Consider the following 21,512-nt stretch of genomic DNA (forward strand, 5'->3'; position numbering starts at 1 on the left):
GTTCTCTGTTTGGGTAGGATACATGGAAAGCATCATGTACACAGTAGCTAAAAAACAAACTAGTGAAGGTCACTACTAAATGTAGTGAAGGTCACTAATGTCTGCCACAAACTCACTATTTTTGTGTAGTGACATTCATTACTAATGTTGTAGTGATGTTTATACTACTATGTAGTGAGGGTCACTACTAGACACTACAAAAGAGTAGTGAAGGTCACTACAAAAGTAGTAAACATTGTTGTCCTGCATATACCTTTAGCACTTGTTGAATGCACAGCTAAAGCTGTGAACTCCTTAACAGTCTTATCCTCCTTGTGTCATATTGTCAGTGTGGCGCTGCTAGCTATATTTTGTTATTCAACAGGACAGAACACAAGTAGTTAAGTTTCCATTGACTGGCTGACACAGCTCCCAATCATTTTGTTGATAGTTCTATGGACTCTTGGTGCTACACTTTGACTTGTAAGGACATGGTGAAACACAAAAAGGTTTAATACATATTTTTATCAACTAATCTGTTGTCTGGCACCACTAGCATCTGTTGCCCTCAAACTAGTTGTGCATGTCTCACAAGGTCATTTGTGGTTTTATAAAGAAGTTGCAGTGTTGTCCACCATCTATTCGGTGGATAAATTCACTTTTCATCAAGAATCCGCATCAGTTGGAGTGCCACAGTGAAATGGAGCTATTTTATTTATTTATTTATTTATTATTATTATTATTACTGGGCAGGCAGTGTTTACTGATTATGCCCAGGGGGAAAAATACAAGAGAGAGGGGGGGGGGGGGGATTTACAAGGGGGGAACAAATGTACAATTAGCTCAGTTATTTCAATTAATGAGGTTGATAATGAGTTCCAATCAATAATAGCTCTTGGGAAGTAGCTGTTTCAATATGCTGTGGTGTTTGTGCCTGGGTGGATAAAATGAAGTGGGTGGTGGTGTTGGTGAGTGTGTCTAGTTGTCCTCAAAAAATGTGGTATATTTACTACACTAGCTTTATATACAATATCATGAAAGAAGGATAATCTAGCAATCTTATGGTGCATGTTCTCTTAGAGTGGCCCAATTTAAAGATTCTATCATAGTATAGTTACACTACTATGTGTGCTATAGTTGTTACATACCCATCCGCTTGCACTTCTCCTCCGTATTTTTCCAATGAGTTGACTGATATGTTCTTACTGGTAAGGGTCCCAAACAACAGATGCATATTCTAAAATGGAACGAACAATTGTAAAATATGCAGATTCTTAGACTTTTTTGATAATTAAAAATTTTAGTGTCCTGGAAGCTTTATTAACAATGCTATACAATATAAACAGTCTAGATCTGATTGTAGTTGTTGTGCATCAGTTTCTGTGCGAATTACCCTGTATAGTAAACAGTCATCGGACTTGTTGCATGGACTGATTGTTGCATTGGTCTTGGCGATAGCTGAATACACAACTGCTCTAGAAGTTATACAGCTGTCAAGAAAGGCTACTTGGGAGCCTTTTATGCTAGCCCAACACAAAAGTTAGTTGAGCAGTTTCAAGCAGGGCTCCCAACAACTATTTTTAAGAGTTATATATATTGATTTCTTTGTACAATATTACTGATCTGCTGATATGAAGGTCAGGAAAGGGCTTGATTTACACAGTACTATATGAATGATTTATAAGCAATTATATTTTGTCTGCTATTTGTACTGCTAATTTAAAAGTGTTTTATAGCTAAGCAAAGACCCTCCCAAGTGTTACAGGAAGGTTATATATTAGCAATTAGTGATGGCACAGATAATTGAGGAGACGTCAACCTCTCTAAGTAAAGGGCATATACCTGATGCATAATATGGTGTCCAGATGTTAGGGATTGAGTGCATACTCTTGACAGTTTAGTTATCGCTGCAATTATAATGCATAAATGTATCCATATTGATCTTTCAATCAAGTTGCGTAAGTGTGGTATTTTTTTGAGGGAGCAGATCTATATGAATTTTGCTAAGGGTGTGCACAGAAGCGTATGAAGCTTATTCCATGAAATGCAAAGCATGAACTTTCTAGAGGGTCTGAGAGCATGCCTCCCAGGAAGATCAATATTTTGAGATGAAATTTAAGGCTACTAATACTCCCTATTATAAAGAAAATTAACTTTGCAAACTCAGCTGTGTCAGTGTATAAATTTCAATCATTGGTTACCTTTACTGCAAAGGAAAGACTTAATTGCTTTCCACTGAAAACCGGCCATGCATGCAAACTATAACTTTTTGTATTTGTATATCAGGCACTGCCATTATAACAGGGACCAGGTGAGCAATATAGCTGTAAGCAATTGATTGCCGGTCTTTAGATATTGAGACACTGAAATTTGAATGATTGCATATAGCTACTTGTATGGCTAGTATCACACAATTTTGTGCTCACATAGCTAACTAATTCATACAATATACCATTCTTGACATGCATGCTCAGAAGTGCTACAAATTGCTACTGGACTATGCATACCAGGCTTTAGTATAGTCAGGGTGCTAAACTAGTGGAGAAAAAGTGCATGACAACTGGTTGATACAGCTAAGCACAGGGTGGGAGCTGGACGCACTCAACATGCACAGCATGCTCTATCTAGGGATTGTAGCCTTCTGAGATTCAATTTTGTAATAGTTTGACTGAATAAGCATAAGCATTGTGAGCCACTTAATAAGTATACTCACTATTCTCTAGCAGTGGTAATGCTATAGCATGTATAAAGGACACAAAAATTAATTAACACTTTAAAAATGAAGTAGCTATATGCTTTGTATACAAAAAATGATGCCATGGTGCACACTTTGGGCCTCAAAGTGTGCACTGTGACACTTTTTTTTGTGTAAAAAGCACACTTCAGTTTTTCAAAATCACAGCAAAATTGATTGCTAAATCTGTGCTTTCAAGTGTTTGATTTATTTTCACAAGGGAAGGGCAATTACTTATGGTCAGGAATTCCTGATTTACGCTGTGGTATAGCTATGTTATTGTAAAGCATCTCCTTTTGGATAGTTGGAATTTAATGCAATGGTATATACTTTCAACATTACAGTAAGATGATTACGAACTTGATATTATGTACAACATCGAGGTATAGACGGGATGTATGCAGTGGTCATTATTTTGTTTTGTTCTAAAGCTGTTAATCTAGGAAATGTGTTGAGCTTGATCAAGTAATTTTGAGAGCATAGCCCCCAGATGCTGTAGCCCTGTTAACTTTACAGATGCTAAAATTTCAGTGGACTCAGCTAGTTGTAAACCAAAAGAATAAAAGGTATGAATGGCGAGATAGCAGTGCACATGTACAGGTGAAGAAGAGGTCAATTTCAGCTCACGCACTGGTATCTGTTCTTTATAGATTAATTAGAAAGCTTTAGTAATGGATGTTCTATTAGAGTCTATTGAGTAGCTAGCTATTTCGATTTTAGCAGCTTCATAATTTTGACCCCCTCTTATGTAGAGATTAGTTCTTTCCTTAATTCTTTTCACTGCCCATATATGCTTCAGATGCACTTGTACCTGTACTTGTAACCTTCTAGCTAACCCCCCTCAAATCCATCCTTGTATAGCTACGCCCATTTTACAAAATAAACCCGAGTTAACCTCTGAACCTTAAGTTTTATAATAGCTGATAGGATAGGGTCACCATACACTTCACCAGATTTCTCTTTCCACATGCACACCTCAAATCCACCAGAAGGCGGTATCAGCTAGGAGGTTCACGTCACGTGAATGTCGTAAGGCGGAGCACGTGTCAAGGTAGTCTCGTGCCCAGACCCCACCCACTGTTGAATAGGGTCTGGTCCCTGGGGTCTGGTGACATTTGCAGGAGTTTTGGGCCCTACGCCATTTTTCTTTTCTGACCAATCGGACGCCTTGATTCAGGTACAACGCGATTTGATAGGCTGGAACTAGGAAAATGGCCGACTATAGCTATGGATACAAATGCGTAAACAATATGGCGGCGGGCCCAAAACATTGCGTAAGTCACCAAACCCTACTCAACCGCAGTGGGTGGGGTCTGGGCACGAGACTAGTGTCAAGGTGAACTAGTCACGTGTGATTCGACCTCGTAAAAAGGAGAAAGCGAGCGATTCCCTCAACGTATTCTTCTTCAGTAACACGCGTTTCATTACCAAGCCTTGATCAAGTATGGCTGATTATGATGTCGCCGAGCCGTTCAGGTTCCACTTCGAAGTTTCTTGGGAAGTGGCCAACAAAGGTAAGCTACTTTTACTGTTTCGTGATTTCCTCTGTGTGTGTATATAGCATACTACCGGGTCATAAGGGTTTAGAGTGTTACTAGTAGTGCCGCTGCTAATGAATGATTTATGCACAAATTATCACGAATCTCTACCCCCCTTAGTTTTTCGCTTAGCTTCCCTAGGCTGTAAGCACCTCGTACAGGCTCTGCCTTCTGTGCAAACCCTACTGGTAGACTTGATGATACTAATAATAATAATAATATGAGCAGGTTGGGGGGGGGGGGGGGCTGGCAACTCCTTAACACGGGTTCCAGGTTGATGGTACAGATAAGGTATGGATTTCTCACTCAGATGTAAGATTTTCAAGGGGGTGTCACTCCAGTCCACTGTACTACAATTTATGACTACAGTCAAAGCAAAAGGTCAGTGAACAAGGCTGATTCTACATAACTTCTGCGGGTGCCAATCATAGTACAGTGTCTATTTGAGTGAGTCACTGAACACACCAGAGATGCTATGATGATTGAAGAGATGCACTGATTAAGTTAGTGTTTGGCTACATAATGGATGAAATAAACTTTTGCTTCACTCCAAACTGTTTCATTTGTTTCATAGCAAGATGTGCTATGGACATACCTAAACATACAGGTATATCTAGGTCACATTTATAGGATAACCAGTTTCTTCTCGAAATTTGTGTAACATGTTTCTTATAGAATTGGTGAGTGAAATCGTTCTACAAGTTGACAACTATAATCTAGACGTTGTTATGCATGCTAGATGGAGAAAAGTAGGGATTACAGTTAGTGTGGTGGATATGAGTACAATGTTAAGTAGGTCCTTAAAGTTTTAACACTCAACTCTACTGAGTAGGTCCCCTAATACAAGCCATGTCATAAATTCGAGGCCATAACTTTATCCCAAAAGTGTCCTTATCAATGAGGTTTACTGTATGTCATGTCATACATGGTAGCACATGTGATACTGTTACAGTGGGAGGTATATATACTGTGATCAGGACTAAAGCAGCAGTAACCACAGCTGAGCTGGAAGAAAAGTTCTGTATGATTGGACCTTACAATGAGAAATTTGTACACCTCGAGGTTGAACCAATGGAGCCAGAGTTGTCCATCATAAGAGAGGTGCTGGCACAAATGAAATCACACAAATTGAAGGTATCTTGATCTGTGATCAGTATGTGTTTATCTGTTGATCGGTGTGTGTAGTGTGCATGCGTGCGTGTGTATGTGTGTAGTGTGTGTGTTTTTAGTGTGCGTGCATGTGTATGTGTTGTGTGTGTGTGTGTGTGTGTTGATTTGTTTCATCTGCAAGGCTATGACAGTCCTTTTTTGTTCAATGCTGTAGGTGATGTATGGACGATGGCTGATAGATGGATCACCAAATGTACGTATGTTGTCTCATAGATTGGCAAGTTATGATGTACAAATTAACTCCACATACACTACATACTACACACATGTGCTGACATGCATAGACACACACTATGTGCATGACACACACTGCACACACTTGTGGATCATTCATTGTCTATGAAGTTTCATCTTTGGTTCAGGTAATACTGTTCGACCTCAACTCAGCTAGATACAAACTGGAGGAGTGGCGATCAGAGTTGTGGGACCTGGCACATATTGGAATACCTGATGCTGACAGTGAATCACAAGATGCTCTACTACTGGGCCAGCTAACTTGTTGGTTCATATCAGAGGTGTGTGTACTGTAGGTGTATACACTGAAATGTCTAAGACCTATTAGAATTTTGACCCTGTCATGTAGGAGATCCTTCTGTGCCAGATGTGTGGAGAAACATAATTTTGGACCTAATTTTGAGAAGAAATCCCAGCATATTTGCATACACTGTGTGTTGTGTTTGTTCAGTGTACCCACACCTTTTCCCATGGGACACCTCCTACAAGGTATTAGTCCTGCCCTCAGGAGGGCACTAACTTGTGGCACTCAAGTAGTGCACAGGTAGCCTACTGTTTCGTTGGGTAAGCAGCCGAAAGTTTTGTTTGTCTGTGTAGTGTTTGTCTGTGTAACACCAACATGCATATTACACTGTATTGTTTTAATCCCTGCCAGTTTCGGTCAAGGATACCAGGTCCACGTCCTATGATCACGACACAGTTTCATGAGTGGCAAGCTGGCCTGGGATTGCTCCTTCTGAGGATGAAACATGTTGATGTGGCAACAATTTTCACCACTCATGCCACATTGTTAGGCAGATACCTTTGTGCTGCTAACTTGGACTTCTACAATAACTTGCCTTATGTAAGTGTATAACATTGTCTTGTATGTGTTAACAGTTGCGTACCGTTAAATCGATTGGTATAGCTTTGTGTGTGTGTGTGTGTACGTGCGTGCGTGCATGTGTGTTAACAGTTGCGTACCTTTAAATTGATTAGTATAGCTTTGTGCGTGCTGTGTATGTGTGTGGGGTGGGGTGGGGTTGCATAATCACCTACATGTGCTGTATGTCATTTAGTATCTATCTATACATGTACATGTCACATCATTTATTTTGTTTTCTCTATTTCTATGTCACATTATTGATACAGTTTGAAATTGATAAGGTGAGTGGAGGACTTGAAGTATACATGTGCATTAATTGGGGTGGGGGATAGATGATTGTACATAAGTACACTATATAGTTTTGAGATTAGCAACACACTTTCACTTAACTATTTCTCCTCACATACAGGAGGCTGGCCAGAGACAGATATATCACCGATATTGTATAGAACGCGCTGCAGCTCAGTGTTCCCACCTCTTCACTACCGTATCTGAAGTGACTGGGGATGAGGCCGAACACTTGTTGAAAAGAAGGCCAGGTACTGTCCTTCTTGACATGTTACATGTGCCTTCCATGCATGTACTGTATGAGGGAGGGACACATACAGGGTATGGATTAGGTAGGATGACTCCAATGTAATGTGACCTAGCCATCAATAGTAATATTTGCACATGTAGAATGTATGCTACAGGCAAGTTACTTGCCATGTACCCACATGATGTATGTCACCCATGGTGATGTGTCTTGAATCATATAATCATATGTTAAGTGTGTGTGGCATGAAAATGCCAGCCTGTGGCATTATTCATGTCAACACGTGCTGTTGGCAGTACCTGACATCATGATACAGTCATTTTCAGGTTGCTTGCGAATGCATTTGAACAGTTTGCACACGTGATTGCTTGAACATGTGAGCTGTTTTCTTTCAACCAAGCTCATTTTAATAATGCAACTACATTTTTCGCCTTCTTAGATCGTTACACAATGTCAGGGGCATACTACTGAGGTAGATATTCAACACATTAATGCACTGCACGTAAGCATTCACATGATCACGTTCAAAAATCACGTGTGTGATTTGTTCAATTGCATTCGCAAGCAACCTGAAATCAAACTGTAGTAGTACTGTACATATGACCATAGCATGTATTGATCACATGACACAGATATTGGGGCAAGCCCAGAGGTTGGTATAGTGGTTAGTGTAGTTGTTTGTACACAAAAGACTTTTATTCATCACCTTTAACCTCATCATGGTTAAGTGGCTTCCTGAGATGGTGTTCATAAACTCTGTACCTACCAACCAAGTAGTATTTATTTATTTATATTATTACTGTGTAGGACTCCATCAAGGAGTATAACACACAGATACAAAAACAAAATCAATCAAATGATTTAACAAAATGTCCTTAAAACAGTTTATAGATGGCTAATGTGCAATATATAATTTCTTGTTCTTTATTTTGAACTCTTACTATAGATACTTATAAATTGGTTAGAATTGTATATCCAAAATGCGTAATACACATGACAACTCAGACTTGCCTCTCTGTCTTGTAGTAGAGCGAAGGATGCATGCAAAACTATCCACTCTAGAACTAGACAGATGCTAAATCATGTGGGCGAGCTGATATATTGTGATCAGCACTGAAAAGTGAAGTGTGATACTTTTATATCAATGAAATAGCTGCAAAAACTTGAAATCCAAACAAGATCCACAGTTGATCATCATTATCTGATGAAACTTCTGACTCATCATTTGAAGATAGATTTACTGATGAAAAGTTAGTTAGGTGACCATCAATTGGTAGCATTTCTAATGTGTTGGTGTCAATTGTTACATCATTATAATACCTGTTGTTTGCAATAAGCCAATGCAAAGCTCTATGTACAACTGCCCTTCATACTCTAAAGTCTCTGTGAATTTCATTCACTCCATCTCTTCTAACAACAATTACATTGAGTGTTGCTGGAGACCTAGGTTAACTGTTAACAAATGACGTAACGTCTTGTGGAAGATTGAGTATATGTCCACTATAGCCATATTGTCCATAAGGAAGGGATAGATGGAAATGATTGGAATTATCCCATTGAGTCAAACCCTACACACAAATAGACACACACACACATTCTGTATTAACCACATTATAAACTCTAGGTATAAAGTAACCAGTCTAGAAAAGTGTCTATGTACAGAAATGTGTGTCATTAAAAGATGACTTCTACTGTATAAACACGGTCATCTGCTATGTTGATTTCACACACCTTACCACTATCAACACCTATCAACAGTTCTATATTACTACTAAAAGGTAAATTAATTTTGTGGAAGTGCCTCACTGGCAAAGACTGTATTTAATGTGCTTTTACAACATTAATGGAACTTACAGATAGTTCATGTGGTACTGGACCTGGATCCATGTTATTTTCCACATAAAACAATTTTGGTGTTTCTTTATCAATATTGCAGCGGTGACATATTTCTGTTGGTATAGTATTGGTTGTGATGGTGGGGAATCGCTCTAAGCAGACATTACACAATATATTCCGCAAAATTTCTATGGAATTCCTGCACTCTGTGAATTATGTCAGGATTGTCAACTGTAAAGCGAATATCTATTGGTGGAGATGACTGGGCAGCATCCACCAGGAGACCTTCTTGTATATCTCTGCCATGAATCATCAATGCATCTAGACGTCGTCTAGTTTCATATTCTCTATACACATAGCTAACCTACATATTATATAGAATTGACATAAGTCAATTACTATGGTGTACAAAATGCCAAACTGTTTGCATTATTTACACACCTTGTTTGTCTTTCTTCATCTGTTTCTGTTGCACACCTTACTCTGTAATTCTCCCTTCTCCTGTGGAGTGCATCATTCCTTTCTACACTGCTATCCTGTTGACTTGAAGCTTGACGCCTTTCCCTCTGCTACTGTTGTTGCTCTGGCCTCATAGCAGCGCGTCTACGTCTGGCCAATCTATTTACAACGAAATATAAAATTTCACTAACGTGTAGCTAATTAGCTCCCCCGTTTATATGGCTAAACCTTGCATCTCTTTCTTCAGCAGTCTCCATCTCTCTTCTTAATCGGTCCCTTTCCCTTCTCCTCCTTAGTCTATCTTGTCTAGCGGTGTCGTCGTTGCTGGCCATAATGCAGCGCATTGTGCAGCTGCTCATTAACAACACGTGAAACTACATGCTGTGACTTTCCGTGTTTGTAAGGTAAATTTTCGGACACGGGACGCTCGTACAACCACCATTTGACCACCCAGTGTGGGGCTTTCCGTGTTTGTTGTAAAGTAAATTTTCGGACACGCGACGCTTGTACAACCACCATTTGACCACCCAGTGTAGGGCTTTCCGTGTTTGTAAAGTAAATTTTCAGACACGCGACGCTCGTACAACCAACATTGCCTACCGATCTGAGTGGGGCTCGCTCAGGCTCGCCCCAACAACAAATTAAATTATTTTCTAATACATTTTCCTATACAGTTGCTACAAAACTACAAGCTCTTTGTGCTATGCCAGGACGATTTTTTAATTAGAACAAACCGCTTCCCTTATTTATCACCGAACGTTTTTAAACCCAAAATCCAGCCAGAGTTTTACAAGATGAGGAATGTATGATTGCTATATAAGGTATCAATAGAAGTTAAGTGTTGAGAACATTGGGATCAACTGGCTTGAACAATTGATCAGGCCAAAACAATATGCAGTCCTGGTCTCTGTTCTTCTCTGGTTACCTTTTTGGTACCACTGAGGAGAAGTCACTATAGTACACAAATGACATGTTTCACTGATTACCCAGTGACCTCATCAAGGTGTTTTACAAGTTGAATTATTTTTTTCAGATCTGATCCTTCCTAATGGACTGAATGTTAAGAAATTTAGTGCCCTACATGAGTTCCAGAACCTTCATGCCAAGTCTAAGGAAAAAATCAATGAATTTGTTCGTGGCCACTTCTATGGGTAAGTTGTGTGTATGTAATAATATGTATGTGTATCTAGTCATGTCACAACGTGACCTGTAGAATACTGTAGTATACTCTGATTGAAGATTTTGAATTTTTGAGTAGGGATATGTAGAGCCTTTATTAATAATTCACTATCATGTGAAAGTTGATGGTGTGTTAATTTGTAATTCTTTTTGTGATATTTAGACATTATGATTTTGATTTAGACAAGGCACTTTATTTCTTTATTGCTGGACGGTGAGTTTGTGCGGTTATGCACACACACACACACACACACACACACACACACACACACACACACACACACACACACACACACACACACACACACACACACACACACACACACACACACACACACACACACACACACACACACACACACACACACACACACACACACACACACACACACACACACACACACACACACACACACACACACACACACACACACACACACACAGACACACACACAGACACACACAGACACACACACACACACACACACACACACACACACACACACACACACACACACACACACACACACACACACACACACACACACACACACACACACACACACACACACACACAGACACACAGACACACACACACACACACACACACACACACACACACACACACACACACACACACACAGACACACACACACACAGACACACACACACACACAGACACACACACACACACACACACACACACACACACACACCTTTATACTTTTCATCAACTTTAAAAACACTCTCAATATTCAAAATATTCGAAAAATGTCTTCTCCATCATTCCAACACTACCGATTCACAAACATTTCTATTCTCGTCTTCAATGTTGGATAGTCTTAAGGGTAACATACCATTCCTCCCTCCTTGTAAGTCACGGATACAATCTTACCATTATTTTGCTGTTTTCAGCTTCATCTGCCTTCATTTGAAACCATTCATTTTTTTTACATGTCGTATTTCTCTTCAATCATTCTGTCTCATGTTGATAAATGTCTTCCTATCTCGTTCAAACCCTGTACTAAGTCATTTATCATGAAGTACCCTTCTCTTTTCAAACAAATGTAAAATTAGAGATTCGCTGTCTTTAAACCAATCAGGCTGTCATCACCAATCTAGAATTCCTACAAGCTTTACCTAAGATCATAGCAGCATTATCACACAAGGCAGACCTCAGTACATTCCATTTATCTTCAATAGAATCAACACTATCCCACAACTCTTTCATCTCATCACAAACTCCATTATCAACTTCCCAAAGCCAAGAAACATCAAAACATTTATAACTGTGGTCTTTAGACTTGTGTTTCATCAACCGTTTTCCCACCAATAGTTCCATTCTCAAAAAAGCTAATGATCAGTGTTACACTCTTCCCCACGCATCACTCTAACATCTCTACACCTCCACATGTGTGCCCTACTAATGATAGCAAAATCAATGCAATGCTATTGTTTTGATTTTGGATGTTGCCAAGTCTGTTTATAAATATCTTGTTTCTTAAACCATGTATTACATATAGTCGCTGTGTTAACACTTACAAAGGCCAAAAGCTCTCTTCCTGTATCATTAAGTTCTCCATACCCATGGGGACCCCTCTCTCCACCACTCATCAGCCGCTTTTCTGGATTCAACTCTAGCATTTAAATCCCCAAGCAACACAAAACAACTTCCTTGTGGTAAAGAGTTCTTGTAGGATAGCAAAGAAGCTATCCTTCTCTTCCCTACTGGCAGTATATGTTGGTGCATAACAAAATACTTGAAGTTTTGAGACACATTTTCTGTGTAATACTTTCAAAAGTCACCATCACCAATCTAGAATTCCATGCTTTCAATAAACCACCACCATCTCTCCAAGCTGATATTGCAAGGCGTGGTAGCACCAAGGTCACTCCTTCACCTCATTGCCAGATTCACTCTGGCCTCCCAGAGGATCGAGAGAACAAAACTTTCTGCTGTCTTGTAAATACCTTCACCAAACCACCTAGTTTCTTGTAGCACGGGCGTTTGTACCCTGTGAGGTGTGCAAATCCTCAGCAGGGAAAGAAGCCTGATATGCACAGAGTGACACCATCAAGCGACGTCCTGAACTCCACACACAAAATACAAACTCCTTGTGTAAACTTTGGCCAATAGTAAACAATATACTACCGTTGCCCGGGATTCACTGCGTGTAGGCGTTGACATACGTAGTACTTAAAAGTACTGAAACACACACAACACACACACACAACAAACAAAACACAAACACACCCACAGATGTATGTACACAAATCTTTTCCTCCATTGCAGCTATGAGTTCTCCAACAAGGGAGCTGACTTGTTCTTGGAGAGTTTAGGAAGATTAAATCACTATTTAAAAGTTAGTTTACAGGCACTGTATCTCTAACCAACTTGACTTTTAAATATGCATACAACACATATACAGCTAGTACATTTGAATATCTTTAAACTGTGACAATTGTTATCAGTTCGTTTCTATTACAGATGGCAGACAAGGAAGCCAACAATCCTGCCAAAGGTCGTACGGTTGTTGCTTTCCTCATCTTCCCAACCAGTAACAGCAGCTTCAATGTTGACTCCTTGAAGGGACAGGCCATCGCCAAGCAACTGAGGTCAGGAAACATTAGACAATTCAATAAAAGATCATCTCTCAGGGAGAGCTTTCCAATTCACTGTATTGTATTAATTGTGGTTTGTTAGTACGAAAATATTTTTAAAAGATCTCCTATAAATTGACGACTTTACATTGAGATAAAAAGACTTTGTACAGAATATTAAACATTTGATCCTGGTCAACAGTCTGGCTTCAAACACTTTCCTCTGCAAGAAAAAAATTTATTGCAGCCAAAACTTTGTTTTTGTTTGTTTCGCTACTAGATCCCTCGCTTAAAAGGTCTCTTTAAGATATTCTCATATTACACTGTATGTCATATTACACTGTATGTCATATTACACTGTATGTCATATTACACTGTATGTCATATAGAGAGGTGGTGAACCAAGTACAATCAAAGATTGGGAGCAAGATATTTGAGGCAGCTCTCTCTGGCAAGCTATTGGAGCCAGAAAACTTTCTTGACAATGATGACAAAGTGAAGTTAAAGCGCTGCATATTCTCAGCACAAGTGAGTTTATACAATCAAGAGTAAATAATGGATTTACTCTTGATACAATAAATCTTGTGTTGAGTATGGCAAGGATACATAAGAGGCATTAACCAACAGACAGATTTGTGCTGAAATAGGGCAGCTGTACATTACATGTGTTAGCCTATGATTTAGCACTCCTTAAGAATTCCTTAGCTTATCTGATAGTATCACAATCTCTTGGCTTAGCAGAAAACAAGCATGGATAGCCTTGTGTAGCTATAGCCAATGTGTTTTCTTTATATTTAGCATATGCCATTTTCACGAGTGTGTATGTTCTATTGGAGCAGTTTGGTGATTCACGAAAAGTAAATCATGCAAAATCCTGTTTTGGCATAGAACTGTAAAAATAAAAATTATGAAAATCCTGTTTTAGTATGTAGCCGTGAAAATTTCTACACATACGTTATTGTACACTCTGCTATTGGTGGGTGTATATTTGGAAACCACAATACCATCCTAATGAAAATGACACACTGTAGAAGACTAGGAGTAAGGAATAGGTCCAAGTAGACTAGAAATGAAACTTGTGTATTTGACAATAGTCTTGTTTTGTGGCGAAATCAAAGTTTATTCTTTTGTGTTGGAGGATTTCTTTCCCCTCATCCACACCCTAAAGAAAAAAAGCAATATGGCCATGCTAGACAATCTACCAAGCTTGCAACCAAGTTGCACTATGTACTGTTTTCAAACTTACTGATAGTCTACCCTAAGGAAGTTATATTGAGACAGGGTAGTATATTTACTGCCTGATAAAGTCTACCATATGATGTGTATTACTATGGTCTTGTTAAGTTTGTTGTTTTGTTTACAGCGATCCAGTCTACCACCAATCGTCACACACAACATCACGGATGATTCCTTTGATCCTATTCTGTGCAACTTGCGACGTCTGCAGTTATTCAACAATGAATCTGATCGGGTGAAAGTAAGTGTATTTGTGTGTATACCTCCCTCCACCTGTGATTCCCTCCACCTGTGAAACATGGTACAGCCTCCAAGTCATAGTACTCATGGTACAGCCTCCAAGTCATAGTACTTGAGTAGGTGGCTCATTGTTTTGCAGGGGTAGTGTGTTATGTGAGACTGTTACCTGTGTTCCAGCTAGTTTAATCACAAAAAGTGTCCAGATTTGTTTGTTTCGTGTTAACTCATTAATTGACCATTCCACTACCCTAATAGGACATACTAGTATAGAGCTATATGCATACCAGAATACTCTAATAAAAGAGTCACTTGTATGGTTGACCTGCAGATACAATAACTGATGTGTGAAATATGAAATACCCTAATACAACACACGTTATAATGTGTTCCCATTGTTTAGGTGATATTCCATCCTGAATTTCTGTCTTCTACTAATCCATTATTTGCCATGGACTATGAAGAATTTGTGAGGGGATGTCATCTAGGGGTTTTCCCTTCGTATTATGAGCCCTGGGGCTACACACCTGGTATGTGATGTATAAACTGCAACAACTGTTATTCTATTCGTTATTTCCAGCGGAGTGCACGGTGATGGGAATTCCGTCAGTAACTACAAACTTGTCTGGCTTTGGTCGTTTCATGCAGCGTCATGTTGATCACCCTTCCTCCTATGGCATCTACATTGTTGATCGTCGTGATAGCAGCGTGGAGGAATCTGTACAACAACTAGCAGATGTAAGTAATTGGTTTTTATTTTAATTCAGCGAGACCTTATTGTTATGAAGTACATGTTTGGAACCTACTTGACATGGTCACTATAATGAGGTGGTCTTATTAATGAGGTCATAAAGTACACCTTAGCTATGTTTGGGACCTACTTGACATGGTCACTATAATGAGGTGGTCTTATTAATGAGATCATAAAGTACACCTTAGCTATGTTTGGGACCTACTTGACATAGTCACTATAATAAGGTGGTCTTATTAATGAAGTGGTCAAAATGTTTAGAAGGTGATAAATTGAATATATACACTTATTTTGACTAGTTATAGTGCCACAATCATGGTGCATCTGTGAAATTGAAGCTCTAGATTTTAATTTCATCACTTTCTGGTAAAGTTTTCCTGTTTTGCGGTCTTCTGTATAGGGTGTAGGTAGCTCGCTGGTATGTTTGGCATGTCTACTGGAACATGAACAACGAGCCTTCTTCCGTTGGTAGCCATGTGATCTTTCCTTTCTGTTTCTCTGTTTGAAAAGTCATTGATAGTTTACATAAGAAGTTTTACTTAGTTCTCTTTGTAATTTAGAGACTTGATCTCAGTAATTCTACCTTTGTGGTGTAGTAATTATAAAGTTGGATCTCTATTAGCTGATGTTGGGTATGCCACTTTTGAATGTCAAGTACGTACAGTGCATTAGAAGTTAAAGAACCCACACAATGTAATGAACCCATACACATTGTAGTGTGAGTCATCTAACATGTACAGTATCATAAGCACCTGACGTATTCATTATTTTCCCTGTGGAAAATTACATCATACTAACAAACGTACCACTGTAGATGAGTAGTGTTAACTTTATTGTCATTGAACCACAAGTCTATTTCATCAGCCTCATGACAGAAAGCTAATATTTATTGCTTGGCTTGATCTACGATTCTGCATGGATCACTAATTGTCTGCATGTACAAATGTAGACTGTACCTAGAGCTGTGTATGTGTGTAGTTGTTTAAATGGGGACATGGTGGTCTGGTGTCAAGTGGGGAAGCAGCCCACCCAGTTGTAACATCAATGGGTACCTGCTACTAACACATGCACGCACCCACACACGCACACACACACACACACAGCAACAAAGCAAAGCCTTCAGCTGCTGTGCTAGCACAGTCATGTACCCAGTGAATTAACCAGCACTGGGACACCTGTGTACTACTCAGGTGCTGTACCTGAAGTTGTTGACAAGGGGAGGGATACACTAGTTAGTCCCTTGAAGGTTATGGGTGTTGTACTTGTTCCCTACATGTGTGTAGCCATGTATGGGGCAAGGGTTATGAATTGGACTGAACTGCAATGCGTAAACACATACACACAAACACCACACGCACACACACTGTATAATTGGCTATTTTCAAATGAGAAAATTTTACGGAAAAGGCAATCCAAGGTTTTAAATTTTGAAGAGTGCATGTTTCGAAGTCTAGGTAAATTTCAAATATACAGAAATTTGTGTGCAAATTATAAAAAATTCACGTGCATGCTTGCCAACAACTTACTGATGGAATAATTCCTGTCCTTATACTCTAGAGAGAAGGATTCTGAAGTGAAGTAATTCTGTTCAGCCACCGACTCAATCATGCATATGCTAGTATTGCAGCAGGTAATGTCAATTTCCAACAATGGCATGGCAGCTGGTTATTGACACAGTAAAACTTGTCATTACAGTTACTAATACTGAGCAAAAAACGAACAATTATACGTGTGAGATTACGTGTCCATGCCAAAATGTTTGATCATGTGAAGGCAATTTCAATTGTGAGTACTGTAGTCTTGTTTATGTTCAAGCGAAGTATCCTAAAATACAATCCTTACAAAGCTTACCAAAATCTCACAAATACTAGTAACTTTCTTTAATCAGAGACATGTAATATCATCACCAAATACTTACAGGCAAGATAACAATATTTCCTGTGCTCATTCAATAAGCCATTATTGTGCTGTATGGGTTGTGTACATTCTGATGAGCTTCTTGCCGTACAACATTATGGAAAACATTCAAAAGTTATTCTTCAGATGTTTTCAAAGACATTCAAGTGCTCACATGTGCCTTTACACACTTTGGGTTAGAATTATTGCTAGACTGTCTGGATATGTGGGCTCATTGCTGTTGGTTTCATCCTGGGAATATGTAACAGTGGGAAGTTGCTGCATTTGTAAACTTTGAGAAGCACTGATTGAGGCTTACAGTGGAAAAAAGCAAACCATTTTAAATATAATTGTACAATTGAACATGTACATTCAAGATGATAGCTTAATTAGAACTAGTAGATGTGTATAATCCTGTGGACATTCTTCAGTGAATTTATTATTTTTGCAGATTGAGTTTTAATAGTTATGGAAGTGAGCTAAACAAAAGCAGTTAGCTTACGTCTGGCTACATTATCAATACACGCAATTCTCGCATGTAATATTCTGTGTTGTATATATAATGGTGGTTTTCAGAACTGCCAATGTTGCAAATTTCTCCACTTTAGGATTTCATATATGTCTTCTGTTCAGGAAGTTGTTCATGCCACAATGTTACGTTATCTTTCTATACTGAATTGTGGTAGGATACCAACCACGTTTGTTTAAACTCTCACCACTTTTATTTTTTACTTATTAAGGCTCTACAGCATGCATGCATACATGCTGCTGACTCAGTAGTCCTGCAGCCTGAATTAAAGTGGTAGCAGCTGCATACCTGCCGGCAGTTTCTTCAAGTGCTGCATAACATCATACACCACTACTTGTACCATTCTTTGTGCATTTGTGAAGTGGCACAGCTAGTGACATTGTCACTATGTATTCATGCTAGTATTCATGCTGTACTGTAGTTGCCAAGCAACCAGTCTGGGATACAATATAATGAAGCAGTAAAAATGATCTTATGATTTTAATTGCTGAACAGCTTGATATTCAGGAAATGTGTCCAATGGCTAATGAAATTATTGAGTGAAGGCTGGGATTCATCTGTGTCATCTTGTATTGTGTCATAGTCAATGTAGAGTATTAGCACAAGCTTATTAGTGCCTTGTAGTGCTTGTAAGCTCCTGATATTAGAGTGAAACTCCTAGTGGTATACAGAATTATATATGGACCAAGACATTAAGTACACCTTAGCTATATTTGGGAGTGACATGGTCACTATAATGAGGTGGTTTCACTAGATTGATTTAATATTGCTTTTTTTTTAAATGACATACAGTAATCGTGCCATCTAGGGTAATCCTTCATTAGTATGCCCTCTTGCATTCCGTTGTTGTGAACCAGATGTGTAGGACTAGCTTGTTGCTAGGTGATGGTCCATGGCATGTAAACTTGTTAAACCACTGGGTGTGTTCTATTACTATATTAGAACTATTATTATCTATTCTCTAGTACATGTTTGAGTTCTGCAGTATGAACAGACGTCAGAGGATACTGCAACGAAACAGAACAGAACGACTGAGTGAACTGCTTGATTGGCAGTCTCTAGGAAAAGTATGAGAGATAATTTATGTGTGTGTGTGCAGTGCTTGTGTGTTAGCTTTACATGCATGATCATATGCAGGGCACAAGTGTACACGTATGCATGCACATGCACACAGATGTAATTACTACTCAGTTATCACAATTCCCTATAATACACTGTAGTATTACAAGAAGGCCAGGAAGATGGCTATTCAAAGACTAATACCAGAATATCAGAATAAAGTGAGACGTCCATCTTCGGTGGCTTCTCTACACATGGTAAGTGCATTAATATGTTTACTGTGTATGGCTTCCTTGTCCATGTACAGATAGCCTGTAGCTTTAGAAGTGTTAATTCTCCATTACATCATAATGACATAGCATTACATCATATTGACATAGTTAAGACTCTTCTAGTTCTATTTCCTGTTGTACCTGCTGATCATTAGTTTATCTTGTGTTACCCCCCCTGCCTTCTTGGGAAGATTCTTCAGGCTGTGTTAATTTATTTTTACTGTTTAATTCCTTCATACACACAAAAGAAGGTCTCTACAAAAATTAAACACTTGCGATCACCTGCTGTACATGTGCTTTTTGAAAATAAAATTGAAATCCCTTTACATTTCCTATCTTTGTTTATATATTTTATGACCTCAACATGTGCTAGCTTCCAATGTCTTGCTACTCTTGAAACTAGAGGGACAAAATGATTTACCGATTATTAAAGTAATACTTCATTGATGTCATCATATACAATAACTGTTTAATTTTATTTACAGTTGTTCGGCTTCTACACTTGTAAAGTTTAGAAATCGTGAAACTCTACAAAATTTGCACTAATAAATTCCTAAATTCAACATTTTAAATTATTTGAAATTAGTATTATTAACTCTGCAACAGAAGCCACACTAGCAGTATGTCTTTAATAGAGTGCCATACATGTGTTCCTTCGTTGAACGCCACATCTTCAATAGCAGCCACACTTGAGTGGTGTCACAGTCGATTTTGAAAATAAGGACTTAATCGTTTTTGAGCATCAAGAGGTAATAAGCTCTGTGGTGTTTAACCAAGTGAATACAGTACTCATAGTAAAGGAGTTCGTTTAAAATGATCGGTCAATTATTGGAATGGTCATGTTTTCATATAGACATTTTATTTTTAAGGTGATAATTATGCAACTCATGTCACTTTTATCTTGTACAATGTATTTAGTGTTAGCCCTTCCTGTTGTAGCATTTGTTTAGTGGAGCCCTGTATATGAGGTATTCAGTTCCTCTAAATACCACCATTAGTGTGCAGAAAATTTGAGTGGGGTTCATGGCTGTAACTTCTAATGTTTTATTGCAAGCCTGCATATGTGTGAAAATAGAACTGCTCTTTTGCTTAATTGCAAAAGTATGTAGATGTTGAATATGTCTGGTTTCTTTGTGCTTAGACAAGTAAGTTATGTAATTAATTTTATAGAAACAATGACAAGCATTTTGGGACAGAATGCTTGTTGGCATCATTTTGATTTGGCAAATCTTTTAAGCAGTGTACATGTGATTTGCATGGATATAAATATCATTGTAATCTGTGCTTGAGATACCCCATCATTCATGCATGATGACTCCTGCTATAACTCTTGGATTTGGATCAGAGGATGCAACTTACACATGGTAAGAAACAGTTCAGAAGATATGCCAACCGACCACGATAGCTAGTTCCCCCACTCTGCAAAGCAGTTTATTTAAATTTTGGCACCTGCATTAAACGGTTACACAAAGCCATACTTTCCTATTCCGGTCAATTATGCGTATGATTAAGATGGACTTTTATTATTATTTTAGCAGTGTTTTGAGTTTGCCATGTTAAAGTCACTTGTATGCAGTACAATGATAGTAGTCATTTATAACAATGCCTTGAATTAGCAAGAGAAAATTGTATACACCATTGTCCCACTATTGTATCTCTGCTCATGTAGTCCAAGCCATTCTCAGAGACTGGATCTGGTCCCCCTAGTCCGAGCAGTTCTCGCCCATCATCACCGATTACTCCTGATACCCAAGACCCCGGCATTGCGATGAAACAGTCTAACGGCCACTCTAGTGCTGAAGATTAGCTTTATTATATTTTTTTGTGTGCGTGAACACTTTTTAATCTGTTTTCTTTTCTATTGTTTAAAAGATTATAATTATTGTAATGAATATATTAGGATATTCTAGCTATGTTTAGTGTGTATGGGGAGTATTTGACCTCTACAGTAGAACCTTACTACTGAAATGTTGACTAGAAATTCTCAGGGCTGGAACGAATGTACAAATACATCCTTTGAAGCTTCTTTTGAAAGTGTTACTACTGAAGCTCATTACTAATGTTACATCAATAATTAATGAACATAATTGATGGTTGTTAACAAGAATTATTATTAACTCTTGTTATTAGGTGTACACTGCAGTAGGGCTGAGCGATAGTGAATTTTCACTGTCTGAACGATATCAGGACACTGTTCACAATAGACGATAGTAAAAATTCACCTATTTCCTATTAGTTTCCTTCAAAGAGAGTTGTAAGGAGCAGTATACTACACTTTGGTATGGCTCCAATGACTACACCAAAAAAACTGCATAATACAACTGCCACAAGGTGTTACAATACTTTTGCAGCTGATTTATCATGCCAGTATCCATGGTAACAAAGCTTTGGAGGGATAAAAC

General features: G+C 38.6%; 1 protein-coding gene across 1 annotated transcript; it reads left to right on the forward strand.

Moving 5' to 3' along the window:
- Positions 1–4,012: 4,012 nt before the first annotated feature.
- LOC136261795 (glycogen [starch] synthase-like) lies at positions 4,013–21,002 on the forward strand. The gene is made up of 18 exons (XM_066055859.1): positions 4,013–4,227; positions 5,204–5,385; positions 5,576–5,614; positions 5,784–5,936; positions 6,311–6,499; positions 6,787–6,801; positions 6,930–7,059; positions 10,384–10,501; positions 10,693–10,743; positions 12,823–12,892; positions 13,018–13,145; positions 13,520–13,658; positions 14,494–14,607; positions 15,007–15,133; positions 15,184–15,341; positions 18,745–18,846; positions 19,000–19,095; positions 20,780–21,002. Exons 1-18 carry the CDS (start codon positions 4,158–4,160, stop codon positions 20,915–20,917), a joined length of 2,019 nt encoding a protein of 672 aa, XP_065911931.1. The 5' UTR covers positions 4,013–4,157; the 3' UTR covers positions 20,918–21,002.
- Positions 21,003–21,512: the final 510 nt, after the last annotated feature.

Source organism: Dysidea avara, chromosome 7 (genome assembly GCF_963678975.1).
Source record: "Dysidea avara chromosome 7, odDysAvar1.4, whole genome shotgun sequence".
NCBI classification, from domain to species: Eukaryota; Metazoa; Porifera; class Demospongiae; order Dictyoceratida; family Dysideidae; genus Dysidea; species Dysidea avara.

Coding starts and splice junctions, on each gene's coding strand:
- LOC136261795 (XM_066055859.1), top strand. CDS start 4,158: ATGGCTGATTATGATGTCGCCGAGCCGTTCAGGTTCCACTTCGAAGTT. Junction 13,146..13,519: donor GCCATCGCCAAGCAACTGAG/GTCAGGAAACAT, acceptor TATGTCATATAG/AGAGGTGGTGAACCAAGTAC. Junction 18,847..18,999: donor ATTGGCAGTCTCTAGGAAAA/GTATGAGAGATA, acceptor AATACACTGTAG/TATTACAAGAAGGCCAGGAA.